This window comes from Staurois parvus, unplaced genomic scaffold (assembly GCF_062004578.1).
Source record: "Staurois parvus isolate SC_StPar_1 unplaced genomic scaffold, SC_StPar_1.0 ptg000071l, whole genome shotgun sequence".
Lineage (NCBI taxonomy): Eukaryota > Metazoa > Chordata > Amphibia > Anura > Ranidae > Staurois > Staurois parvus.
In genome coordinates, this window is record NW_028317867.1 from 1,665,947 (window position 1) to 1,685,841 (window position 19,895).

The 19,895-nt window shown below is 39.4% G+C and overlaps 1 protein-coding gene and 1 pseudogene across 4 annotated transcripts in view; both read right to left on the bottom strand.

The window, feature by feature from the left end:
• The window catches only part of LNX1 (ligand of numb-protein X 1), a 250,324-nt gene that overhangs the window by 76,240 nt on the left and 154,189 nt on the right, over positions 1-19,895 (bottom strand). For 3 of the 4 annotated variants that reach the window (XM_089669250.1, XM_089669252.1, XM_089669253.1), the window contains one exon: positions 1,795-1,929. The exons of the other annotated variant lie outside the window; for it this stretch is intronic. In XM_089669250.1, the coding sequence (XP_089525376.1) occupies positions 1,795-1,929 (135 nt within the window). The remainder of the gene's footprint in view (positions 1-1,794; positions 1,930-19,895) is intronic. 4 annotated transcript variants of the gene reach the window in all.
• LOC149469398 (U2 spliceosomal RNA) lies at positions 10,661-10,822 on the bottom strand (annotated as a pseudogene).

The following is a 19,895-nucleotide window of genomic DNA, read 5'->3' on the forward strand; positions in this document are numbered from 1 at the left end:
AATGTAATGCTGGATTCAGATGTCGCCAAGTGGTTCATTAGTGAAAGGTAATGAGCTGAAGGTTGTAAATCATTAAACTATTGCCTTCCCCTAAAACAGAAATAATGTAACTCTCTCTTAGATAAACCCTACCATTTCACTGTCAATGGATGGTTCTGAGGGCTGCATGTATGCAAAATGATATTTGCCTTTCAGGAACAGCTCCTAAGCCCTATAACACTGCGGTATGCACCACCCCACCAGCATCAGAAAGTATCTACTGAGAAGCACCACAAACCTAGATAAGCAGTGAGTAATAGCTGCCTGCTGGGTACTTTTATATATTTAAATCATGTATAGACATTGTGTCTGCCAACATATATAGAAGCCAGCTTCACCACTACCTACATATGACCATGGGAGATGGAAACCATGAAATTTAAAGTGTATTTAAAAAACATTTTAATAGTTTTGGCTAGAGTAGGAAAGGGTTAGATCCTTTTTCAAGTTTTCATTGTGATCTATATCCCTGCTGGGGTGATTCGCCCCATTGTTTGTCAATGTCACAGGACAGAAAGTGAGAAGAAAGCCAAAACTTTTGAGTTGTCAACAGACCATAAGTTATGGGAAAATCCATTGATTTCCTCTACTTTCCTTTGACGTCTCCAGGACAGGAAGTGATGGGAAATCTCTCCAGTGAGTCACAGCCATGGTTCCTGTTCCTTATCCATAGATATCATAGTCACCCTTTTTGCTGTGTGATTTTTGCTCCCCTTGGTGGTCAAATTGTTTTGGTTGTCTACACAATGAAGAAATTTGCCATTGGGATGATGAAAAGCACTTCACATACAGGTCTTCACATCGGTGCTGTACGGCACCAGCACTTTGTAACTTATTTCTCTCATGCCACTTCTCCCAGATGTACGTAGGTTTCTTATAACAGTGTTCAAAATGAAAGGGTAGCTAAACCCCAAAACAAGAAAGTAACATATTCAGGGGCGGACTGACAACTCATGGGGCCCTCAGGCAATAGGGGATCAATGGGCCCCCGTGTCCTTGCCCAAACTCAAAAAAGTCTATGAAAAAGGTACCAGGGGCATCTCATGGGGCCCACTAATGACCCTGGCCCTCGGGCAGTGCCCGAGTTTCCAAATGGTCAGTCTGCCCCTGAATATATTGCAGCTTACCAGTTTTTAGAAGTGGTGGCTGCCTTATTTTTTTTTGTTAGGAAGCTAAGTACATTTTCTGCAAGTACAGAAAAATAGCTGTATTATCTTGCCAGAATTAAAATGTCCTTGTAAAATCCTGTGTATGAACTGATGTATTAAACACATGATTAAACCTCCTAGATTGTAAGCTCGAAAGAGCAGGGCCCTCAATCCCCTCATGTTTTGCATTGTATTGGTATTGTTCTGTCACATGTTCTGTCCCCCTTTGTAATGTACAGCGCTGAGCGAACTATTGGCGCTTTATAAATACTGTATAATAATAATAATAATAATGATGAAGAGTGGAGTTAGGGTTAGTAGCTCAAATTAGGAAAGTCACCTAGTGAGAACCATGGCTCCTCCATAGATACAGTGGACTGAGTCAGTGTAGCAATCCTAGGATATGAAATATGTTATTAGCAGGGTTACCAGATAAAAATGAAGGAAAGGAAAGCCTGAGAACAGAAAACTAATGCAGAAACTATATCTAGTGACTCATAAGCTGTAATACATAAAATGTTTGTTGTTGGGTTTAGGTACGCTTTAACTATCAAAGAGGGGAATCATGCAAACATACAATAATGTTTTTTTGCTAAAAGTGAAATACCTTGTTAAAATGGTTTCTCTCATTGGGACATTGCGGCGGGCTGCTGTTGTTATGCCAACCAGCCTCCTGCAAGATATCAGGGGTCTGATGTCTGGTCTGTCGTGAAACTACTAAGTAAACCCCCTCCTCGCTGGCCTGTGTGATGAAAGACAGATGTCAATGCTGCTGTTTTTCTGACCCAGACAGCAACTTTCTTTCAAGTTCAGAGAGGTCAGTGAAAGGGCCAATCAAACCAAAATACAAACCCGCTTATAAAGTAGAGCTATGAATAACATTTATAAGAGCTTGAGAAGCTAATAAGATATGAAAGTATTTGAGATAAAGGTAAGATTGTGGGGGCAGATATTATAATCCCATTTAAGATTCCACTCCTCACCATTTCCTGCAAAGAACATAAACTTTTCTACTGTATATCAATGCTTTCAGAGTATGGTTTCTTGTGTATACATTATTATTCTAAATATTGTTTTTATGTGAGGCAACTTGAGTTGTAATGGTCCTTTGACCTACAGCCACGTAATTTTACTATCGAGGACACTTTCTCACAGGTAAATATTTGGAGGAGAAGGGCTAACATGTTTTTCCATAATCTTAAGCAATAACATATTGGAAATACACTTTAACGTGTAAAGACTGACATTCTAAATCTCAATCATCAAAAGATGTGGTCCAAGACGTACAAATAAAGGGTTAAAGGCAAAAAAACTAAATATGAAGATGATTATAAAGAAGAGATTTAAGATCTTGCACTTTTGAGCATTCCTGGCCAGTACAAGACTTGAAAGTACAGCTATAATGCTGCACAAACTTCTTTCTAGTAATTTTAGTTAACCTAGAGGTGATGAATAACTTGTGATATGTGCCAATATCCCTCCAAATTCTAAAATATGGCTGAATGGGAAGGAATATTTACCAGACAGAATAATATTAAGAAATAATTTTATTTAAAAATACTGTACGTCATAAAATGTTTTTCCAAAAAAAGAATATTGGCTGATGTAGTTTTTTTTATAGAATCATCAAGTTCATCTCTCATCTCTACAATATATTGCCAAATTTTTAAGTTAAATCTGTTGCATTGCTTGCATCTGTGGAAACAGAAGTGCAATGCGTTTTATAAAACACTTCCTCAGGGGCCTGAATTATGATGATGATGGTGTGTGTGTGTGAGAGAGTGTGTGTGTGTATATATATATATATATATATATATAGGCATGATCTCATTCAATTCCATGAGGAAGAGTTTTTAGCAATGCACTAGGCTTCTGTTTCCACAGATGAATGCAATGCAATAGATTTAACTTTAAGATGTGTGAATATAGAGATGAGAATGGACTTGGTGATTGCATGAGAAACTATATCAGCCCTCCTCTTTTATATCATGATCGTTGCAAAATAGACCATCGCCAGGTCCTGGAAGACATCACTGCTTTGTGTTAGCGCTACTAAAAATTACCCAAAAATTACATGCTCAAATAGAGGCAACCCTGCAAAATACGCTGAGACGATACTCTAAAGTATGGCAGCCCTGGATCAAGAAATACTTGCCCCCTAACGTTGGTGACTCTTGGAACCGTGACCCCACTACTGCATATATCCTTCAATAACACCCCTAGATTGCTGCCGGAGGACCCCTGGAACCATCTCCCTCCTCCTCTCCTCCTCTTTTGTCTTCTTCTTCGATGACCCCTTCATTGCACTCTGGACATTCTCCCAGCATGGATTGGCTCAAAGTTAGTCCTGGAGCTATGGCTACCACTGAGCCACACTTTTCTTTTACTGATCTCTGTTTGTGGGTGTTCTCTACTAGTAGATCTTCTATGCAATTGTTGCACTTTATTTACGTTGCACTTTGTTTGGCTGATCTAGTAGTGATGTCTGTATTCTAGTGGTCTACTCTTTACAAGCTACTTTCCGCTCACAGATTTTTGGCACCTTTTTACTTTACAGTGTGTATGCATAAGCTGACATGTTTAAAGCCTAATAACATTTTTTTAACACTAAAAAAACATTATCAGCCAATATTCTTTTATGTAAAAACATGTTCAAATAAAATAATGTTTTATATCATTCTGTCTGGTAAATGTGCTTTAAAAGTCCCATGAGTGGATAGTTTGTATTGTTTAAACTGATTTCTAGGGATAGCCCTACAGTATAGGTGGCCATAGATATGTTAGAGTCATTTTACATTGCCTAAAGCTTTTGAATAGACATTTGCTCTGTAATAAAAAGGAGCAAACTGTTCAGTTTCCATCAAAGGTTGCTCTCTTATTCATATGAAAACTTGTCATCCTTTGCACAGTAAAATAGGTTGATTCAAATTTAGTAAGTAAGAAGACCCTGATGTGTAAAAGGTTGCTCTCCTTTGCTTTGTTAATGAAAAAACTGATAAGGGATTTCCTGGGCACAAGGCTATTGCTTCCAGCAATCGAAATGTAGGCCTTTTTATCACTGATAATATGCTTTACAGCATTACTGCAATGCTGTCTTAAATTACTATGGTGGAATAAGGCTAAAATCCACTTTACTACATTGTTAAAAAAATGAACCATTACAAATGTTAGATTTCGGTCACGCACCAGTAAAAACTCAAGTTACCTCAAATAAAATGTTTCTAAATACATTAAAAATATGCAATAGTCCCATACTCGAGGACAGTTTGTATTAAAGGAAACCTGTAATTAGGCAATACTAATCAAATTAAAACCTGCAGTGTACAGTCAGACACCATAATGTGCCTGCAACTACCCTGATAGTACTATCTTCCTTCCCATCTACCCATGCAGCCCCCTGAAAACCTTTGGTATATTGTGCACACTCCCCTGTTAAACCTGAGCACTGTCATTAAGGGGGCAGAGAAGGAGGTGTGTGCTCAGGCCTATGCAAATACCCACTTTCATAAGGTCAGTTTTGGTATATTACACCTGAAGCTTACCATTCATTATCTGTGGGAATGGATTATGTACTTATAACACAAATGTTTCCTCCCCATCATGTTCTTGGACAATCAACATTTGCCTTGCCACAGTCCATGATGGTTGGATTAAGGTGATGGTACCCATCTGACTAAGAATACTAGGGTATGTTCCTGACACTCATTAGAACTAAAGAAGGTGCTTTATTACAGAAAGTCAGCCATGTAGTGGGACAAAAAAATCCTTCAGAATCAGAAACTTTATCTCAAACACATTCAGCTCTTAAAGTGTTTTACACACACAGACTAAGCCCATAGCTGTTATATTTGACAAGTTATGAATTCCTTTAATTATAAAAACAGAAACATAATTTGGTTGAATTTGAAATAGCTAGCATGAAGAGCTTGCTGAGGCTTGCACAGGCTGGTTACCATTAACATAAAAAAAGAGTTTTGGACCTTTCCAGGATATTCACTTTATGCGTAAAGGCAAGAACTGAAACCCAACAGATTATCAAACTATCTGGCCCATGGATTGGCAGGTGCTCCTGTGCAAAGGTGGGATGTTAAATTCTGTAATTTGGGACAGTGAGGTCTGAATGAGCCCATTGTTTTTTTAGGCAGCACTTACTGTGGCACAGAATGGCACTAAAACTATATGAGGTTGATTTACTAATGGCATATAGGCTGTACCATTGCAAGGGATTTTGCAGTCTGTCAAGGAATTTACTCCAAGCTTAATGAATGAGGGGAGTTCCGCTGACTTCAATCATCCATTCGTGTGCAAGCATAAATACAGTTTTTTTTTCATTCTCCTTGCACATGATTGGGTATTCTTTGCAATCTGAATGTTTATACTAAACTAAGGAAAAATTCCCTTGCAATGTGAACAGCCTATTTATCTATAGTATATCAACCTCTGTAACTCTTTATGGAGTGATGACCCGAGTTCAAATCAAAATGACGGACTAAAAAACAGTTTACTAAATATTCACCTCCACTGTTACACCCATGGCAAAGAGATCATCAAGAACTTCAGTTATTTGTCTAAGATTGTCTAAGAAGCTTTATCATGTACATGCATAATCTGTGCAAGCCTCAGCCAGTACAAACCTCCATTCAGATTCCAGTCCTAAATGTCTATGAAAAAGGTAAACACACACCAACGAATATTAATCACAAGTAAGCAAAGAATAAAAGTGTTAATAAAGAAGAGCTGAAAAAGAAAAAGAGGTTATATAATTAATGAACCACAGTACGTTTTGAGAACATTTGACAAAGAAATCAATTGTATTAACAATAAATTAATGTTTTTAGGATGTTTTAAGATTAATGCATTTCAGATCATCAATAGATACAGTGAGTGAATGCAAAATCTGTAGATTGTGTTGGAGGAAAAATGAAGAATGGTAGATGAAAAAAGAATAAAACATTGCCAGACAATTTCAAATTCGTGTGCCGCAGAGATAATTAGGACTAGCATGAAGTTTAGTCATGTAAAAAATTATGTAAATGAAAACAGGTACCAAGATTTGATATTCTGACACAGAATATCCAGAATCCAAGGGAGGATATTGGAACTCGTATAAAAAGAGCCTCAAATGGCACCCAAGCAATCATAATATATTTATCATTTCCAGTAGGGTGTAAATTATTGCACAATAGGCAAACTAAACTAAACTGAAATCTGCTTTAACTAAAAGAATCTTTTAGACATACTATCATTGGTTATATCCTCTTTACAATTACTGGCAGCCCATGTCAAATAAGACAACTGAACATAAAGAACAATGACACAAGGTCAGCTATTTCAACAACACAGAGCTAAACAACGACATGACACATGAAACATGGAATGTTGTAATACTTTGTCCTGACAAGGCAGACACAGTACAAAGTAGTTTGACAACTGGAGGATGTGAAAAACAAGTAATGGAATAGGCCCTGTGACCCTTTGTGTACATCCACTGCGCTTCTTAACAAGGAAGAGCTGACAAGGAAAACGGTCTAATACCTCCACAGCCCACTTTAGTTTTTGCTGCACTTATACGGACCATTTAGATCATCATCACACACCCCTTTGCTGACTTAAATTCCAATCACTAATAGCCTAAAAATACTAACAGAATTTAAGAAGATGTATAAAGTTATATATGAATCATACTTTTGAGATAAATCTAGATAAAAGGAATTTTTGCAACATTTTGTGCTCTGAGAATACTGCATGTCCTTTCTCAAACTATTTGCTAAGGCCCCTTTCACATGGGCAGCCTCCACCAGCGGATCAGCCTGCTCAGTGGGGGGGGAATTTGTTCGCTGATCCCTGCTGAGCAGGTAGATGACAGGTCTGTGTCCGCTCTGCTTATTCAGAGTGGACACAGACACAGCCTGCTTTCCTCTATGGGTGGTTGGATGTAAACGGATCACCTGTCCGTTTACATCTGATTCTCATCTGATCCACTAGACGGATGGGAACAGATCCCCATCTGCCTGTTTTGAGTGGATCCAATCAGATGCAGGCGGGTGTAAATGGACACGTCCATTTACATCCGCCATCCCATAGAGTGCAATGAATGGTCTACCCGTGAAAAAGGGGCCTTAGTTGATAGGTCCACCTTCATTGGAACTGCCTGTGACAAAATGGTTGTCTCATTTACAAACTTAAGCCAGGTAAACCCCTACTGAAATTCCACTGGCTCTGCAGGAACTGGCAAACTTTCAGTATGTACAGTATGTAATCCTCTCTGTTTAACAGAAGCCAATCTAATGAAAGGCTTCTGTTGAAAAGTCATTCTGGAAAACCAGTATTCAATCAGTGCTTGCAGCCAATGGCCGAGGAGCTGATCTGTGTATTCTGACAGGGCACGGACCCCTACTGTTAGCATACAGGGTTGCGACTGGGGAGATTCCAGCATCCACATCACTTGTGTGGATGCAGGACCCCACCAACCTTAACAACTTAAGATCCATCTCCCAGTTGCAGGACCCCACCAACCTGAACAACTTAAGATCAATCTCCCAGTTCACAGAAACAGTGGTTATACAACTAAATATTAATTAGGTGATTCAAAGGAAAGCAAAATCTTCATACATTTTTCAGTTTATATAGTGAATGTTTGAGTTTGTAAAGAAGAACACAAACACTGCTATTTTTTTCAAGAGTCTAATATTCACTTTTCTTCAATTTTGTTAGATTAACAACACAAATGTGATATATTTTTCTTCATGTTTTGATTTGGAATAGAATATTTAGTGTTCCCAATGCATTTGTGTGCATGGAAATAAAAGCGATTAGAAGGATTTTGAGCTTTATTCACTTTTTTCAACACACTGCTATTATTTTGAACACAACTGTACTAGGTGGAGGTGGAGAAAGTAGAGAGTTAAAAGTAGAGAAGAGACAACGAGGACTGGATGACAAGGTATTAATAAGAGTGACAAAGTAGGCTTGTTTTGCAGCATGGAGGGAGGAATTGTATGTTAAAAAAGCAGATTTATATAGGGTGAATGCTTGCTGGGATTTGGTTTTACGCCACAATCGCTCCAGTGCATGACTATGTCGTTTAAGATTCCTGGTGTCGTCAGTCTGCCAAGGTTGTAACGGTCGGGGCTTGATGCTTCGTGTTGTTAGAGGAGCAAGTGAGTCTAATGCGGATGAAAGCGAACTGTTCTATACAGCAGTGGCTAGGTTAGGGCAGGACAGGGGAGAGATTCTGTCATAGAGTCGGTCAGTTGCAGAGTGGAAAGGAGCAAGGTTCAAGTTGTGAAGGTTTCTGTGGGTAATTGTTTGCTGTTTGGAGGGATAGGTGTTTGAAGACGAGGACACTGTGAAGGTGATGAGATTGTGATCAGAGAGAGGAAAGGAGGTGTTTGTGAGGTTGTAGGGAGTGCAAAGATGGGAGAAAACAAGGTCTAATGTATACCCATCAGAGTGAGTGGAGGACTGTATACACTGTGCTAATGCAAAAGATGAGGTTAGGTTGAAGAGTTGGGATGTAGCCGGGTTATTGACATTAATAAGGATGTTAAAATCTCCGAGAATGATAGTGATAGTAAAAATAAAGATAAAAATAGATAAATAAATATTATGTACAATCTGCGAGGAGGGGTTAATATTGTGACTTATTTAAATTACTGTTAAGTTTGTTCAGATTTTGCTGATATAGTTATGCTAGCATCTTCTGCTTGTATCTCACATTGTTTAATTTTTGTGCATTCTGCATATTGCATAAAAGGCATTTCTATCACTTTTGATATGTCTAGAGCCAGTGTATTTACTATATAAATTTATGGTCCCACCTGTATGGCTATATATCCCCTATTAATATTTTTTTTATTTTTTATTTTATGACTTATTTGTGGTAGCCATTTGAAATATGTTTGTTGTTATGGTGTACATTCTGTGTCTTTACTAGGTGACTTTCTTTCTTGCCCCCCCGCATTCAGTTTGGTGATTTAGTTTAAAGTGTATCTGATTTGTTTTGGTGTTCTGTTTAAAATTATTTTTGCTCTTAGCTTTTTTTTTAAAGTGTATATGTGCTAAAGAACCATGCACACTGATCTAAAAAAAACGCCAGTGCTCTTGGCAGAAAAAAACAATAATTTTGAACATTTTTGTACTATTGTTTAGGAGCATTTAACATATTCTTCTGCCAGAAAAACGCTCTAAAAAAACAAACAGAAAGGTTTTTCTTCTGGCTCTAAACACTTAGCCTAAAAAACACCTCTAGAGTACATAATATGCATGGACATATAGGTTAACATTAGATGGATCTACAGGGAAAAATTACTAAACTCTTCTAGGAGCATTGTTTTCTAAGCAAGTGTGCATGGAGCCTTAAAGCTGACTCTGTTACATATAAGCAAGCACGTTTATACATCCTCTAGTAAAGTCCATGAGCTCTGTATTCAAATCTTAGCTTGGGATTCTGAAGTTGAAGTTCTCTATCAAGATGTCCCCCTACCTCTGCTACAATGGAAAGCGTAAAAAGGCTCAAAGCACTTTACTGAGGGATGCCAAAGGGAGGGGACATGAAAGAACTATGGCATCAAAACTAGAAACAGATATTTTACATTAACATGCTTGAGGACACTGTAGAATATATTTAAACGTATGTGTAGGTACTTATTGCAGCCCGTTCTTTCATCATTTCAGTCATTTTTTTTTTAAAGTCCACAGAAGTGCGAAAAAACGAAAACCCGTAAGTGGACAAAAAATGTGCTAGTGCAAAACCAACACAAAAAGGTGCACTTAGGGGTGTGCTTTGTCCACCCCCGAAGGGGTAGGACCTCTACCCTGATCCCCCGGGGCACGAAGCTCCTGACAGGGACTAAGGTTCCCATGTGATCCACCTAGCCAAAAGGCCTGGCGGACCCCTTTCCTTGTGGCTAGCCTAAACTAGCCACCAAGTACTTGGTAAGGGGGCTCTCCCAAAGAGAAGCCACCCTAGGTACAGGGGAGGAAGGAACCAAAAGGCCACACATCCTCCCCTAGACTTCACGGTAGGCCCGAGAACCCACACCCTACCATCCGTGAGGAAAAAAAACACACACATAAGTGAAAAATGACAAAACGTGGGAGAAAAATAAGTTAAATAAATAAAAAATAAAAAAGTGGCCGTGTAATTGTGCACTGGCTAGGCCCTGAGGCCCGTAGCATAAAAAATTGCCCTGGACTCAGCCAAAAGGCCTAGCCCTAAAAGGCGCAGTGCAGAAAAAGTGTTTAGAACAGTGACCATGTGCACGTTTCACACGTGGGATCTCATCCCCATGTGCTACTAAGAGCACCCCTGAGGCAACCACTCAGGGGGCACTGTTCCGTGGACTCTCTGCCTCCCCGGCCCCTGGCCAGACAAGGTAGATCCGCTCAAATCAGGAGGAACTGGGCCCCTCTGGCGTTCCTGGGGGGGGGGGGATTACTCCCGGGCCCCAACTGCCTGTGGGCACCTCAGTTTCTGTTCCGCCCTGTATTAACCATCAGGACCCCCATCCTACCAGCAGGGGTACTATACAACCAATCATCCCCGCAAGCAGGAATGATGGTGGAGCACCCCTACTGGACACTGATAAGAACAGATACTACACTTGATCTTAGCCAAAAGGCCGAGAAGCGACTGAATCATGTTTCAGTAGATAGTTTAGTACAGAATATATATCCTGTCTTGATCAAAGATGGCAGAAGACCTGTAGTCCACCTATCTCTTAAAGCAGTTTTGGAGATAATGCAACATGTAAAGTCTTCTGGGAAACAGCAGCAGAAACTGTATTCATTTGTCACCCAACAAATGTGTTATGTCTTCCACTTAAAGATTTACAATTGACTTGAAATAATCAGCCACATCTGTGTACCTAGTCCATGCACTAATGCACTGTGGCATAAGCAGAGTGATGTGAATGTAAGCAATCTATCATGAGCTGACCCTAAAAGTTCAGACAAACAAGCAAATTCAAAGGCAATCTCTGTTTGCCTCTGCACGGGACTTTAAGGTGCACTGCTCCGAATCAAAGTTTATATTTTTAGCCATTTTTTTTTAAACTCTACCCTATAATTTAAGATGTCTCTTGAGGACCATGCAGCAGGAGAACCATGGTCTCTCAGCCAAAAAATAACATTTTAATAAGTTTAGACTGACTTGAAAGAGTTCAATTTCAACTTATCCAATTTCAGAAATTAAATGTTTTGGCAAGAAAGTAAAGCCAAACTGTTGGTCAGTCTATTATACAAGTTCACAGAAGGGATCAAATCAATGGCAATAAAGTGCACACAGATTATGTGTGGCGGCACTTATATAAAACAATTAAAGTAAGAATAAACATCTAAAAGAAAAATTTTAAAAAGTTACAGAAATGTTCCAGTTAAGAGATCAAATAAGCGTTTACCAAGTTCATTAGCTTCAAATGTTACAATATTTTGGGATTTTGTTTTCCAATTGTAGAGTGGAAGTGATTCAGTTTGTAATTTTTAACATACACATTTATGGGTATAATTAACATAACTTGGTAATTCAAAACAGAAACTGTTATTTTGTTTTCAATTTTTGAACTATTTAGATAGCTAAGGTCACACACACACACACACACACACACACACACACACACACTGCACTGCAATGAAATGTTGCATCAAATTGCATTGCGTCAAAATGATTTGGCTTCAGTGCACCGCAATGTACAAAAAATAGGTCCCACTTCATTTTTTTTAGTGCACCCCACATTGTGCATTGTGGTATGTTGCAATGCAGGGGTCTTCTGTAGGTGTGCTGGTGTGCCATTCTAAAATAATTGGACTTCTTCACACCAATGTATTAACAAATTTGTCACAGATTCCAAACCTGGGAAGGCTGCTAATATGAAAATTTTGTGATCTTCTGAATTAGACAACTAAGGGGTACGTTTGCTTCAATGTGCACGTATGCTATGCACCCCATATGCAAAGGGTCAGGGGACCCTCTACAGCTTTAACTGTAAATAGTTCCCTTCAAAGTAATCCACTGACACTGTGGATAATATAAAAACATCATTATATGATTATCTACAATATAACATAAATGTCAGTACTACTGTATACACAGGTATGCAACTAATCATAGCCACAGACAGCTGATCCAATTAAATATGGGCTTCATTTACAATGGTATTACTTAGGTTAAAGTGAATCTCTGTTCACTTCAAACACCCAGTTACGTGATGAAGAATCTCTATTGCTTTTGAAATTCCCCAGCAGGTTTGGACGTTTCAAGCACGTAAAGGTTTACTTTTCCTCCACTTTAGTACATCAGGTCTATTAAATAAATAAATGCCTTTGTGCGATTAAAGTATCCAGTTTCTTAAGAGCAAATGCTCACACATACAAGTGGGTTAAATGATGATCTTATTGGCAATTAGCTAATGATTACAGCTCTGCGTAAACATGTAATTATTTTTAATAAAAACATTTCTAAATTATGTATACCTTTGTAATCAAAACTAATGGATTAGCTAATAAAAATTCAAAAGCGATTATTCATTTTTTTTTAAGGACAATAGGTTTAGCTGAGAAGAACAGAAATGTACTATTAGGCATATCTCCATGGAATGATCACAGGCCGATTAAACAATTTTGTCTACATTATTACTGAGATTTAGCATGCAATACAAATTGATGGGGAACTTTAACCTACGTGTGATTAGAGCTGCTCTGACTTCTAGCGGTTGACGTTTACAGATCTCTACTCAAATTCTCATTTGGTAAAAAAAAACATAAATGCTTCAAGGAAATCATCAAGTTGTAATTTAAGATGGTAGGAGCAGTTGGAAATTTTCAGAGCACCTGGTTCATCAAAATGACAGCCAATGCTTCACATACAAGCTGACAAACGATGGAAGGATGTAAAGCAATCTTTGGTCGAAAGGTGAATTACTACAGGTTCTTACAAATCTAAGTTTCAATATTTCCTTTTTGGTTATTTATAATTGGCATTTAGTATTACAACAAAGCATTGTTTGTTTTTTTACTTTTCCCTAAATTTGCAGCTTTCACTTCTATTGCTTCCTGAGTTAGTATAGGCAAACAGTGAAGGCTTGCCATAGATCTTTGCTCTTAACTTTCTTGGTCCATAGACCTGCAAAGCCAATTATGGAAGGGTTCTACTCTCTAGTTTAAATAAAAAATACAATTATTTAACTAAAATAACAATGTATTTATTTATTGTTACAGCGGAGAATACAGCAAAAGACAATGGAACACCAAGAACCCGAAAGTGGGTAAGAACAAAACCATAATCTCAGCACAGGGATCTCACAGCTAGAGACAGCAAGAGGTCTCCAAGTCATCTCCAAGAGATCTCCAAGGCACTTATAATGGTTGTTGGGTGATTGCCAGGCAGATCCAACCCCTGCCAAATGTACCACAAACAGTAGGTTTAAATCAAATATACCAAGCCAAATGGTTCAGTACACATATCAGCATGGGAAGATCAGTGCTGTTGGGAGGACATGGCAGCAGTGGGTAGAAGATCTCTACACTATCCAGCAGCCAGTTGGTCATGGGCATGCTTCATTAGAGGTGAATTCTGTCTCTACTGTTGAATAGCAAAAACAAAAATGAAACTAAAAACTACAGCTTTAAGGTGTATGTATACCGCATTTGTTTTTCAATTTATGGACAGAGTAGGGAAGAGAAGTAGGGAAGGGAGTTAAAATTCCTGATAGTTTATTTTTTGTGTGCCATTGGAGAAATTCCAAATTTACTTTCTGTTCCAGAGATGCAACAATATGTTAGAGGATTTCTCCCAAAATTAGGAAAATTGGAATTTCCCTTCTTAGACAGTTGTCCTTGAATCAGGTGTCCCCATTGAAAGATCTCACTTTACTTCTTCTACTGGCGACACCCTCAAAATTAATCTCCAAAATTGGGTATTTCCCTCACTTTATTTCTAAATGACAATAAAAATTTGAAAGAGGGAAGTCATAGACTCAGTAAATGTAGTTTTGCCATGTTTTTGTGGCCATGGTTATCTGGTTCCAGCCTTCCGTATACTGCTACTATCCTATAATGTACATCCGATCTATTGCAGATAGATAAAAAATTTGAAATAATATCTTTTATATATTTAATAATTTCTTTTGAAGAATACAAATATGAAAGAGGTCTCTATTTATTACCTACTCTATACAAGATTAAATCAAAATGTTTTATCTAGTAATACACTTTACCTATTTCAGGACAACAAATTTAACAGAGCTGGCTGCAGACATTCAAAAGAGGGGATGGCACTGAATCTATAATGTGTGAGTAAATGCTACAGTTGCAAGAAAAAGTATGTGAACCCCTTGGGATTACGTGGAGTTTTGCATGAATTGGGCATAAAATGTGCTCTGAACATCATCTAAGTCACAACAATAGAAGAACACAGTCTGCTGAACATAATACTACACAAACATTAGATGTTGCCATGGTTTAATTGCACATAACATGTAAACATTCACAGTGCAGGGAGGAAAAAGTATGTAAACCTTTGGACTCAATACTGGTTGACCCTCCTTTGGCAGCAATAACCTCAACCAAACGTTTCCTGTAGTTGCAGATCAGACCTGCACAATGATCTGGAGTCATTTTGGACCACTCCTCTTCACAAAACTGTTTCAGTGTAGCAATATTCTTGGGATGTTTGGTGTGAATCGCTCTCTTAAGGTCATGCCACAGCATTTCAATCGGGTTGAGGTCAGGACTCTGACTGGGCCACTCCAGAAGGCGTATTCTGTGCTGTTGCAGCCATTGTTTTGTTGAATTACTTGTATGCTTTGGGTCATTGTCCTGTTGCATCACCCATCCTCTGCGGAGCTTCAGTTGGCGGACAGATGGTCGTATGTTTTCCTGCAAAATGTCTTGATAAACTCTGGAATTCATTTTCCCATCAATGACAACAATCCGTCCAGGCCCTGAGGCAGCAAAGCAGCCCCAAACCATGATGCTCCCTCCGCCATGTTTTACAGTGGGGATGAGGTTTTGATGTTGGTGTGCTGTGCCTTTTTTTCTCCACACATAGTGTTGTGTGTTCTTCCCAAACAACTCAATCTTGGTTTCATCTGTCCATAGTATATTTTGCCAGTAGTGCTGTGGGACATCCAGGTGCTCTTTTGCAAACTTCAAACGTGCTGCAATATTCTTTTTGGACAGCAATGGCTTCCTCCGTGGTGTCCTCCCATGTACTCCATTCTTGTTTAATGTTTTCCTTATTGTAGATGTGTCAACAAAAATGTTAGCATGTGCCAGAGATTTCTGTAGGTCTTTAGCTGACACTCTGGGATTCTTCTTTGCCTCATTACAGCATTCTGCGCTGTGCTCTTGCAGTCATTTTTACAGGATGACCAAGCCTAGGGAGAGTAGCAACAGTGCTAAACTTTCTCCATTTGTAGACAGTCTTTCTTACCGTGGACACATGAACATCAAGGCTTTTGGAGATACTTTTGTAACCCTTTCCAGCTTCATGCAAGTCAACAATTCTTGATCGTAGGTCTTCTGAGAGCTCTTTTCTGCGAGGCATGGTTCACATCAGACAGTGCTTCTTGAAACCAGTAAACCCAAAACAGGTGTGTGTTTTTTAAGGGTAGGACAGCTGTCAGCAACACATCCAATATCATCACACTGATTGGAGTCAAGGTTGGCTCACTCCTGGCTCCAATTAGCTCTGAGAGAAGTCATTAAGCTAGGGCCTCACATACTTTTTCCTCCCTGCACTGTGAATGTTTCCATGTTATGTGCAATTAAACCATGGCAACATCTAATGTTTGTGTAGTATTATGTTCAGCAGACTGTGTTCTTCTATTGTTGTGACTTAGATGACGTTCAGAGCACATTTTATGCCCAATTCATGCAAAACTCCACATATTCCCAAGGGGTTCACATACTTTTTCTTGCAACTGTATATGAAGAATAGGTAGGCGGTAAGGGCAAAGAATAGCTTTAGTGGAGTCATTTTCCAATTTCCTCACCATGACTCTGGCTCCGATTTCAGTGCCAAAAACTTGATCTCTGGCGCTGAAACAAATGTTTGGCAGATTACGTTTTTTTTTTTTTACAGACAACATTGTGGTTATTCCTAAACTGCATTGAGGATATGTTTTGTGGCTGCAGATCCAAACAGCACAGTGAAGTTCTTTAATGTAGACTGCTATGATGAAGGGGTTGTGATGTTACCAAACAGCCTTTTAGTAATTAGTGCTTCTCTGAAGACAATAGGCTGACTCTGAAATTAATATGAATGCTGTAACTGCTAACTTGACCCTATATAATTAACATGAATCACTTCCCTGATAAGAGTACAACAAAAGTATGTAAACATCAAGCTGCAATCCCACATTCCATTATAGCTATGAACACATAAGTCACAGGAGGTAAACAAAAAAGCCAACACAATGTAAACTGCGACGCATACTTTGATTATAAATAAATGAACGGGCGCGCTGGATTCTGTCCCACTCTTACATCAAACAATAGCATATAAAAAATGGAATGTACTTAATAGGCAATGCAGTTAGAGTGTTTAAACTCCATAACTAAGCTTGCATATTAAAAAATCAAAAGATAAAAAAAAATCAGAGGCAGAGAAAATGAAATGATTAGTAGACCAGGCATGTGGGCAAGAAGTTCAGTATGGATGCTCTGCTTCAAGACATCATTCAGTTTTAATGTCAAATTTTATCTGATGAGCTTGTGATTTTAAAGTGAATGTAAAAGATCAAATTTTATTTATTTTTTTAAATAATAAACATGTCATACCTACCTGCTCTTTGCAATGGTTTTGCGAAGAGCAGCCCCAATCCTCCTCTTCTGGGGTCCCCTGCCGGCACTCATGGCTCCTCCTCACTGTTGAGTGCCCGCATAGCAAACCACTTGCTATGGGGACATTCATGCAGACTCACTCCCAAGCCAGCTGTGGAGACACACAGAGCGTGGCTCAGTCCCACCCCGTGCTCCCTCCTCACTGGCTGTGATTGGCAGCAGTGGGAGCCAATGGCTCCTACTGCTGTCTCTGAGCCAATGAAGAGGGAGAGAGAGGACCATATAAAAGGGGCTGGGGGGGTGCATGCAGAGGGTTTTTTTTTTACCTTAATGCATAGAATGCATTAAGGCACAAAAACTTTCAGCCTTTAGAACCACCTTAAAGCTGAACTCCGGAATAAACAAATATAATCTAAATACAATTTATATTCTTACTTCAGTCTTTGTGTGCTTTGTGTATTTATTCCAGCTCTGAGCTGTAATCCAGAGTAAAACTTTGACTATGTATAGAAGCTTCCTATAATAAAGACTGGTCACTGCTGCTTTCTCTCCTTGTGCACTCTGCACAGGCTATGTACAGCACATTGATGATGTCGCTGTCACATTATCAGGCAATATTTGGGTTTGCAAAGGCATTTAGTACACACAAAGTGAATTTATATCCTTTGTGGCTTTTGAGTGCCTGGATTTCACCTTTACCAGACTGATGAGCAGGGTTTTTTTCCTCTCAGAGAATAGGTGCAGGAACTCCCCCTTTCTGAATCAACCCTTGTTGTCCGACCCATACCTACCTCCCAGCAGAGTCCCTTGGTTCCACCCCTTAACCACCTCTCAGTACTGCCCCTTTTAGAGAATATAGAATCAAGTATATACCAAGTAATTTGTATGGAATTTTAAATAACAAACATCTTTTTTAAATAGATACCCTACAGCCAGCAACAATAGGTACTCCAGCAAGAAAAGATCCCCTAACAACAATAGACCCCCTCCAGCAACAACAGATCCCCTTTACAACAATAGACCCCCAAAGCAACAGTGGACCCCCCACAAGAAATTACCACCCCAGCAACAATAGACCCCCACCAGATGCAACAGTTCTCCTAGCAACCATCAACAGACCTTTCTCTCAACAGTAGACACCTCTCAGCAAAAACGGAACCCCCAGCAACATAAGACCCCCCCGCCAGCAACAAAAAACACCCCCAGCAACAATAGACCTTACTAAAAAATAGTCAGTGCTGGAGGTGTCAGAAGTGCATTCTCCCTCATTCCTGCTGAAAAAAGCCCTGCATATGAATGCCAGTACAATGCCACAAATTAATATGAAGTATACAGGTTTCCAGTGATTTTCAACTTATTTCCTGATCAGCATATACTGTGGCTTGCTATTGTGCGATATTGGCACTTACATAAGTATTTACTCAAGGCAGTATTATTATTTAGAAACATAATCATCACTAAAAAGTACAATAATGCACAGAAGCGAAGAGGTTAGAAAGTCTAGAACTTCGCCTTGCTAGACTGGGATCCTGTGTCCACATGTACGTGGATTTCTTCTGGGTGTTATGGCTACCACCCTGATCTAATGCCCTGATCAGTATACTAGATAGCGGTTCAAAAGTGCAGCCCCTAATACCATCAATATTCAGTAAAAGTGATTCTATGTACGACTTTCAGAGAGTACAGACATATCACAATCAGGGGTGGACTGACAACTCATGGGGCCCCCGGGCAATAGGAAATCATGGGGCCCCTGTGTCCTTGCCCACACTCAAACCACACCCATAAAAGCCTAAAAAAGGTACCAGGGGCATCTCATGGGGCCCCATACTGACCCCGGGCCCTCGGGCAGTGCCCGAATGGCTAAACGGTCAGTCCGCCCCTGATCACAAGAGATGTTCAGAGACTGCAGACATAACAGAATGGATGTCAAAGTCTGTGGACATACTAAAAGTGAAGTTGGAGAGTGGGGACATGCTACAGGAGACAGTCAGAGACTGGGGACCTGTCACATGGGACTGCTAAAGATCACTGCTTTTACAGCCCCTTTACAAATAAAGTATATATTAGACATGAGTAAAAGAACCCCACCTTGTGCTAAGCATTATCAATCTTCCAAAAGCAACATCTTACTCTACATAGTGTAAATCTAGGAAGAAACATCCTTAATGAGCTGCAGGTTAACATCTGTAATTTTGACAACTTTGAATCTGTACTTTGTGCTTGAATGCAAAAAAATACACATGCTGCATAGCAGATACTGTTCCCTCAGCCTCAGCTATAATGTTGAAAATGTCAACCTTTAAAAGATGGTCCATGTGAAGGTCAGTAAGCACTGCGTGAGACTGGGCGGAGTCTATACATGTACCCCATACCCAGAAGTACTGGGATTTTCTCAGGACGGCAGTGATGACCCAGGTTTGATGGGGGTGTATGTTACTTTTCATTTTGGCAGTATAATACAGGTTTACCTTAATTGTTTACCACCTAACCCTTTTTACGGTCATATTCTAATCGTAAATGCATAAATGGAAGTTTGTGGGGGGAGGATAATTTCAGGTCCTCTTTAAAAATGTGTGAATTCCTATTATCATTCTTTTTGTTCACCTCCATACTTCTCAACAACTCCTGCACTGATATAGATAATTTTTGGCCCCATTGTAGTGAGTGGAGCAATTGTTTTGGTCCGTTCAGGGTTTCCTGAGCTGAGAATTTGATTCATCCCACCTGCCATTGAAAGACATTTCTAGAGTATAGGGCAAAGAGATTCAGATGATCAGTGTGAATATTTTTCATTTCCCAGCCAATCCCTTAAAGGAGGTATCCAGAAGGTGGATGAGGAAGTGATAAATGTTTTGGAAGCTTTTGGCAGGGTGTTTTTCCTCTTCAGGGAGCATTTCATTCTCCTGGGGGCTGTTGTCCTTG